This window comes from Rhea pennata, chromosome 3 (assembly GCF_028389875.1).
Source record: "Rhea pennata isolate bPtePen1 chromosome 3, bPtePen1.pri, whole genome shotgun sequence".
Classification (NCBI taxonomy): Eukaryota; Metazoa; Chordata; class Aves; order Rheiformes; family Rheidae; genus Rhea; species Rhea pennata.
The window spans coordinates 64,623,605-64,632,673 of record NC_084665.1 but is presented as its reverse complement, the minus strand read 5'-3'; the positions used below and the strand labels follow the sequence as shown (position 1 = coordinate 64,632,673).

At 40.2% G+C, this 9,069-nt stretch overlaps 1 protein-coding gene across 1 annotated transcript; it reads left to right on the top strand.

Annotated features, from left to right (window-relative positions):
• Window positions 1–455: 455 nt before the first annotated feature.
• On the top strand, window positions 456–7,361 carry SMIM28 (small integral membrane protein 28). Its single transcript, XM_062573058.1, has 2 exons — window positions 456–566; window positions 6,942–7,361. The coding sequence occupies exons 1-2, from the start codon at window positions 456–458 to the stop codon at window positions 7,359–7,361; spliced, it is 531 nt and encodes a 176-aa protein (XP_062429042.1).
• Window positions 7,362–9,069: the final 1,708 nt, after the last annotated feature.

Genomic DNA, 9,069 nt, shown 5'->3' with positions numbered 1-9,069 from the left:
TTTTGTTGGAAAAGTGTTTATTAGATATCTAAATATAGAACGTTATTTATCCACATGGAGTCACGACCATGTGGTCTCAGATTCACATGCAAATTCCTCTTTTAATAATCCTAATGCAGGGAACTCTCCAATCAGAGCGCTATGAGAGACGGACTCCCGGATACCTGATGCCAGCTTTGCTGATAATGTAGGCCACTGAAGCAAATCCACAGAGATTGAGTTGGAAGTGGGGAGCGGATCGGAGATCTAATTGCTTGGTTTCCTGATGGTGGCGGGGATAGGGGGGAGGCAACTAACTTATTTTTTTCCTTTCCTTACCACTATAAATGGAATATAATTTATAAATGATCATTAGCTGAGAGCAACCCAGCAGGTCAAGGCTGGAGGCGGGGACACAGTTGCAAGCAGTGAAGCAAGGTGGAGGCACGAAGACAGAAGACCAGATTAATGAAAGCATGAGGTGGCTCTTAGGCAGCAGCTGGAGAAAATTTGGACATGCTGACAGGGGAAACTACGACTGGTTGACCAGTGAACCAACTGGGCCACTTCTGGAAACAGAGCTTCAGGTCTGTACCTTGCCTTGTCTTTGTGTGTGATGTCCTTTGGCTTGGGGTGTGTGCGTGTGTGTGTGTGTGTAGGTGTGTGCACGCATGCACATGTTTGCATACTGCCTCAGTGTATAAACACATAGTGAATACACGATATTGAGACGTGTCAAAGCAGTCATATTACATAGAGGTAAAACATTTATTGTTGTTAGGCTGTTTTTAAACACGTTTGTGGTGACAGAAAAACATTAGAAGGCAAATCTTGCTGGAGTGGCAGGTAGGAAAGTATAATTATTTCTTTTAAGCATAATACATTTGCTACTCCTTGATTTCCTTTTTCTTTAAATACATGTTTACGCTTTGGATCTGGTCCCACGAAGCCTTTCTGCAGATGTTAAGAGTGAGCAGCAGTGAGCAATGAACTCTTGTTCTCTAAGCTGTACACTGATTACTTCTCAGAGGGAGGATCACATGCCAGCAAGTGGGGGAAGGGAAGGAGCCATCAGAGATGAAAACACAGCCTGCTTTTCTGTCTTGCCTGGGATAAGGGGAAGGGTATCTCTGATGAGAGATAATAATTTAAGGTGTACTTATGGTAAAAGTCTAGTATAAGTCCACGTTAAGTAGCACTAGCAAATAAACTAGCAACACTACTTGGCTGAGATATCAAGCATACTGTTAGAAAAGAAAAAGAGCTTGGGTGGGGGGGGGTCAAAGAGAGGAAAGCACATTTTTTAAATGTCTCTACAATTTTAACAAATTCCACCAACATTCTGCCAAGTAACATTGCCAGAGTTTGAACAGCAGTGTCTTCACACCTTCAAACTCATTTTGTCTGACACTAAGGAACAAACAGCTACAGGAATCATTAGATTCATATTTTAAAAGGTATTTGAAAATTCAGTGCAAATCTAGGCTCAGTTTAAAATTGTGTATTCTTACTAATATGTATAAACCCACATCAGAATATTTTCCTATCTAGTAACAGCGCTGTATGTTGTTACTTTTCAAATGCAATAATGAATCAGCTTTTAAGAAGCAGGGTAGATTATGCAAAGCACTTATAGATGGACCACAACGCATTGATTCTCAATTCAGACTTTGTTCCAAGTCTCCGTAAAGCATTTCAGAAGTACTTGTTTCCTACTTCAACTTCAAAAACTGTATTCAAAATCATTAGTGTAAATATGGTCTATATTAATAATAAAAAAGTTCTATAAACTTCTAAGTAACCTAGCAAATCATTAACAACACAAATCCTAGAACCAATCGAACAATCACTTCAGTGGAAATTCAAACAAGCCAAGTAAACTTTCAGCTTTCCATCCTCACACCAAAGCTTCCTTTAAACTCCAATTTTCCTTTATTAGGTCATTCCCTTCTAAACCAGGTACTTGGTTTCTTTTGTTGATAGAAAGAGTTAGTTCTAAAATCATTCAATTCCTTTTTGCGGTAATGTCACACAACTCATCTGCTTTCTGCATTTCATTCCTTTACCAATAGGCATGAGTAAAAGCTCATCTAAACTGATATGGGTCATGTAATCTCTAAGCTAGCAAATGTACATGCCCAGCATGTTAAAAAATGACGGCAGACAAATTACTAGTGAAAGGCTTTGCTACTTCTATTTTGTGCTCAGTATTTCAGCAAACTAACTCGTTGCTTCAATCCATACAAAGATATAAACTAAAAATAAGAAAATAAACATAACAGGAAGTAATTTACCATGGCCAAACTGTCCTACCAAAAATCATTTCTGGGAAAATATAGTGCTTCTTGGAAACACAGTCCTTTTTACTTCCAGGCACTTTTCCTTCCTTTTTCTCTTTATAAAGGACATTTTTCCTGCATTTATGGGAAACAATATGGTCTATATGTTGTTTTGTGCTGGAAGTGAGAGTCCTACTTTTGTAAATCACGAAATCTACAGCAACTACTTGTGATAACACAGGCAGAACATGCTCAAGTGAAACAGCAGTACTAGAAAGAAACTAGTCAAGAAAACACTACCAAATGATTCCCTGCTTACGTCACTGTCACTTAATATACTTCATTCGGAAACTTCCAGGTGTTAAACAGTAGAGAACTTATATATGTTCTTTAGTTGGTTTATTTGCTTACACTTTCATTTCAATTACTGAAGATTCAGTTTCATTTCTAGATCACTTTAGTTTTCAGTTCCAGCAGCTATTTTTTGATACCTACATGCTGACCAATTGTTTCTTACTAATTTTTTAGAACTTCAGATTTTTTTTAATGTTATCTTTGTTTAATTTCATTAAATTACTTTTATTTTTGGTATAATCTGTTTTTATGGGCATAAGATTATCGAAATCTTTATGACAAGATCTTTGCAACGTCCCTCAGTAGCCCAAAACAGGCACACAAAATACAACATAAAATCAGTGACTAATACTGCTGAATTGTCTCCCAACACTTTTCTTTGATACATATTCAGATATATCTATAATAATCAACTCTAGTAAATGTTTCTTGAACTATATCTCAGTATGAAATCAGACTATGAAAATTGTTTGGCAGGATACAATAACAAACTGAATATAACTCACAGTGATTTATGCTTCAAGTTCTGGGCAACTGTGGGGCAGTGTTAAAAGTAGAGTATACAAACAATTTCAATTCAGATAACACCCCCAATAGCCTACAGATTATTTCATAAAACCAAGAAAGGTAGGGCTTAACATTAGCTGCATTTAGAAAGCTGTGGACACTTTAAAATACAGACTCAGAAAAACTGGCACTTAATCTCACCTATAAGCATACAAAAACATGTAACAGACATGAATTCTTAATTCTACCTGCTTCACATTTTAGTATTTTGCAGAGACTCATAACCTTTTTTTTTTCCCCCTCAACTGCACAGGACAAAATGGTATTCACTTCATTACCAACTATTCTATACCTTATTCTCTCGTCATTGTTCAACATACAGGTCAGAGTCCTACCTACTGCTTCTTCTTAAAGCCTTTTGTTTCTCATGTCTTTGGTAATATGCATAAGTAGAGGACTCTGTGTTTTACAAACATTACTGAATAGATAGCCACTAAGTACTTATGTGTTATTATTTTGCGTACAAGAGTATGTGAAATATTTTTTAATTCTCTATGGTGTTGTGACTTTTTTTTTTTAACATACTTGTTTAGATACCTTAGCATAATAAAGTACTCACAGGCTCAGAGCACCACTCATTGAACTTCATATGCAGTAATGCAGATGCAGATTCCCACAGATCTGCCTAAATTCAGACACTCAAAATGAGGAATACTGACTGATAATCCCCACAGAACATTTCAGCTGAACTGCATTGACTAATATTAGAGAATCTGGTAAAAGAAACAAGATTACATTTCCCCAGAAGAGCATTCAGTTTGCCTAACTACAAGACAGTCCTTTCTCTTCCCCAGTCTCCCGATTATTCACTGCATAGTCTACAAATTCTGCAACATGTGACCCGGGGGCACTACAGCCTTCTTCTCCAAGCAATCTACTACTATCCCAGAATAGGCACTGTGTACACAGTAGCATAATTGAAAATCACATGTCCTACTGGTCAAATTAAGGATTCACATATTTCCAAAATGCTGGCTGTGTTCAGTTTTGAGGGCTTGAATTTTCTAATTTTCTATTTGCAAAGTTTACTTCAGGAAGTTTTTTTAAAAAAGGAAAATTTTGACCTAGTAATTACACCAGCATCCCAATGAGTCTGTGTTGTCCTTTTATACCTGTCTCAGACTGTGAAACCCTGAGCTAGCTTATGCTAGAAATAGTTTGTCTTCTCCCATTTTCTTACCGTTAGATGCAATCTGGGCCCTCCACCAATATGTTTCCCAGATTTCTGTCGATAGCTGTTTCTTTGCAAGACTCAAGGTTCTTGGGTTCCAGTCTACACTTCAGAGAAGAGTATTCCAATATTCTTTTTTAATGCATTAAGGCTAACCTTTTTCTTCTCCTGTCTCCCAGTTTGTTGCCAGCCCTTTCCTTTTTCTTTTTCCCCAAAAGAGAATGGGACTGGTACAATGAGAGAAGAGTCCCAGCTTTTACCCTCAGACCTTTTCTTAGTTCTAGTCAACCTTATTTCCTCACTCTTAGCTCCTTTTCTTTTGGCTTTACTTCGCATAGCTGGCATCCAGTACATCCTCCTCACAGGGTGACACTCTCCATCCTTACCAGATGTGCTGTACTAGGCTGGCATCCATCAGCACATGAAAGATACATTGTTCTTGGCCCTTATTCAAAGCATGAATTTGCTTTCGGTGAAATTGATAGGGAAGGAACACCGAGTTTAAAGACAGGAGAGTCAGAGCTTTGTATATCTCTTATTAGTCATGTGTCAGACATTGTCATTCACGTCTTCTATCTTCATGAACTACCACTATCCTGCATGACTCATTTTCAAATCTTAAGAACAACTCTGCAATTGATTGAAAGCCTGCTTCAGACAAATCTAAGCCAAACTTAACTTTGGATCTCATGTGATAATGCTCTTCAGTGATCATGAATAGTTCTGTCTACTATAAGCTCAGCTCTTTGAAGTATTAATTATAAAAGTATTAGTAAGAGAGCAGTACCGGTCTCAATATACATCATGCACAAACACCATACAGTATGCTTTTTCTTATTCTTCCCTGTGATGAAGTGTTCTACTCACCTTGTAAGATAAAGTGTATTATAATTAAAAAAGAAAAAGTATTAATATTAAACATTTTAAAGAAAATCCCTTCATTTTTAAACAACTTAATGTCTTCATGAAAGTAATAGCTGAACTGTTTCTCCTAACTGTTGTTTTCTCTAGCTCATTTAACAGTCAGGTAAGACAGCAGACTGCATCGCCAAAACCTTTTTTAATTAGAAATGATGGCTAAAATGAGATAGATCTTTGGTATACTTTTCTGTGGTAAAATAGAGCCAAGGAGAAAAAAAGTATTTAATGTCTAATCCACAATAGCTTTGAGTTATTTTAAAAATACTTTAATAATTTTGACCTCAGACCCAAAAAACTTCAGAAAGAAGGGCAGAAAGTTCCCCTACAATGTTAATTTTGTTGGAAGAGGTCAAAACTTATTTACTTTCTTCCTCTTGGGAATGACCACAGAATGCTGATTTAGTACTACTACTGCAATGTGGAGGGGTAACAGGTTACAGTGTAACTTTTGTCTAACAGGACGAGAATAAGCAGAGGAAGTTTTCATGGACTAAGAAGATGGTACTTGAGCTACAGACCCTTTTTACAAAGCCATTACTGAAAGCAGTTCATTTGTACTCATGCTTTCAAAGAGTCTGAGAAAAGAACCATTAGATTTCTCTTAGTTTTAAAATCTACCTTCTTTCAGGATTACAGAAATCTGATCAATTGATCTATTTAGTCTGACTATAAAAACCTGAAAAAGGAATTTGACTGCAGCCTTCAAATAATTACATGATGAATGAGTTGATAATAAATGGCATTTTAGGATTTGGGTTTTTTCCCTCTCTCTAGACTAAACTTTGAATGAGATCCAGTGGCTAGAAGCTAAAAAAGTCAGATGTGAAATAAGATACATTAAATTTTAAATGTGAAGCTAATTAGCACAAATGCTATTTAAAAAGACAAGCTTATAACTTCTGTTAACACTACAGCATAATTCAAAAGCTATGGGACAGGAGTCTTCTGTGCTATATTATGCAGGAGATTAAACTGACAGAATAGTCACAGCTGCTATGAAGTTATTTTTCCATAGTTTTGGAAAGGGCAAATGACTCCTGCAGAGCTTGCAGAACAATATCAAGAGCAAGCCCCAGTTCAGGCTGTGCTGACACACCATGTTTTATTTGAGGCTGTCCTGTAAGGTTAGAACAGTCTAAGAACACATATTTTAGGCAGTTGGGGGCCTTGTGAAATGGATAGTTGTCATAGTAGCTGTTCTTTAAATGAAACGATAGAGTCTTACATTGTCAGATAGAAAGAGACAACACTAGATAGGTTATGGCAGACAACTAGCGCTACTCTTCTGGAATTCAATATTTTGCCAAGTTTTAAAAGCTTTACTCATCTTTCACAACTAGTCACAGCATAAACTAATGAAAAACAGGTAAACACCCAAAATTCCAGGGTGTTTTTATTCTTCAGACAGATTTTCCCAGAAACCCACTTCCCTTTGCAACTTCTCATTTCTGTTGTCTCTGGCTGTCAAAGTATTTTATTTTACGACCCAGCAGATAGAATTTGGCAGTACACTAACCTGTAAAAAGTATTACTTGAAGGCCACTAATACAAAGACAGAAAATCACAGAGAAATCCAGGATTTAGGTGATAGTGGAGGGACTGGGGGATGTATTTTCTCTCTCATTATAAGGAGAGGAGTCTGATATATTACCTATTTGCTTTAATTACAGAGCAGGCAACAGATGAGTTCAACCAAAGAAGACATAGAACCTTTCCTGTGCATCATATTGCCTGCCACCATGATGCTTTTCCTGGCATTCCTGCTGCTCTTCCTGTACCGCCGTTGCCAGCACTCCACCCCACAGGGTCAAATCTTCAGCATTGACCTCCCTGAGGCACTGCCTGAGCATGATGTTTCCAGTTTTCTTTCAGCACTGCCCTGGAACGCTGAGCAGAGCTTCCACTACTCCACTCTGCTCCCTGAAGCCTCATTCCTCACTGTGTATTTGCCTCCCTCCTATGAGGAGGCCACTATGAAGACTTCCATGGAAGAGACTCACACTGAGCTCTCTCCAGATCCAGTGCCTCCTTACGAAGAGAGCCTTTGCAGTCCAGCAGCATCAAATAAACTTCCTGTGGAAGCACCTTAGCTGAAGCTTGAATCCCTCCAGGCACAGACATGCAACTGCTCTGGCCTTTGCAGTTAGCCAAGATTCCACATGAGGCAAAACCAACCAATTAATGAAAAAGAATATCAGAGTAACAGGGAATGAGTCTCTTCACCTCATTCTAGATCCTCTATCTTCAATTCATAGCAAACATATGTTCACACTATAAAATCAAACTGGTACCAGACAGGTAACATGGGTGTTCAATTTAACAGAGTGTGATAGACAAGAATTCAACTTAAGGCTAGCTGAGAGTCTGTCCATCTGCAATCTCTCAGTTTGCCCTTTGTTGGTCCCACATCAGGGGCTCTGGCCACCTTGTCAAGCCCTCTCTGTGCTCTAGGGGGAAGATGAGGGTAGTGTTTTGTTCCCTTCACATCAACAACAGCCCCATGGAGCTCTCCAGAGGCTGAGCCTAAAACTCTGCTTTCTGCACAATTCCCCATTAGTTTGGATGCGGCATGTAGAATTTTAATTCCCATCTCCATTTTTAAGATTTGGTTTCAAGCCAAGGGTATGGAAAAGGTCTTTCCTCATACCTAATCATTACCTCACTCAGTCTGACCCCCGTTTCGCAGCTGCTCCTCCGGCTGTATAAGATGGGCGGGTGGCTGGTGGCCGAGCCTGTGCCAGTGCAAGCCGAGGAGATGCTGCCCGGCCCCTCGCCCAGCTCGCAATGCGCAGTGAGCAGGGACGGTGCTCGGCAGGGCTCTGCGCTCACCGAGCGGCGTGTGGCAGGCACCACAGCAATGCCTGCAGCGCCAGCCGCCCGCGGCCGCGGTGCAAGCCGTGGACCACGGGTGGGTGTGCAGGGCTGCAGGGGAGGGCGAAGGCTTTCCCCGCGGGTGAATGCAGCTGGCTTCAGGGATACCAGTGCCACCTGGTGGCAATACAGGGCGGGTTCAGGGGAGACCTTGTTAAAGGCTGGGCCTGCGCTGCAGTGGCTCATCCCCGTTGAAGGACATGACAATATATAAGTCTTTCAGGACAAAAACATATATTGCCTGCACAGCATGCCAGGAGCAAGGACCACCCAGAGGACGGCTACACATGGAATGATTGGTTTTTTGTTTTCCTTTTAGTGATGGAAAATCTATTTCTGAAAAGTAGTTGATGAAAACTCATCTGGTATTACTTTTAGCTACTTACAATCTCTGAAAGTTTTCCAAGCCTTACAACCTTCCCAAATGGAGGAACTGGACAAGACTTCAACCACCACTTCGAAGGACATCATTCAATAGAGAGGGCAAATTGAAAAGAGCAGCAGTGAAGGTGGAGGGACTTAGCACAGAAAAAGTGGGCAGCGGAGAGGGGCTAAAGAAAGCTCCCCTGGCAATTTATGGCTTCCGTCTTGCACAAAAAGAAAGAATGATCCTCAAGGGGAGCAAGCTCAGTGAAGGGCCACTGAGAGGGCTGGGACAGGGACCTTCATGCTGTGATGAGAGGCTGAGGGAGCAGGGCTGGTCCAGCCTGGGACAGAGTTGACTGCAGAAGGAGACATTTCTTGCTGAGAAATCAGGGATGGGCTCTGCACAGCAGCGTGTGGCAGGAGGATGAGAGACACGGGACAGAAGATGGAACAAGATAGGGTCAGGCTGGGTGTAAGGCAGTGCTTTTCCCAAGGAGGCCAGTCAGGCAGTGGGTCAGGACACTCAGAGAGGTGATGCAGTCTCCATTTTTGGAGGTTCTC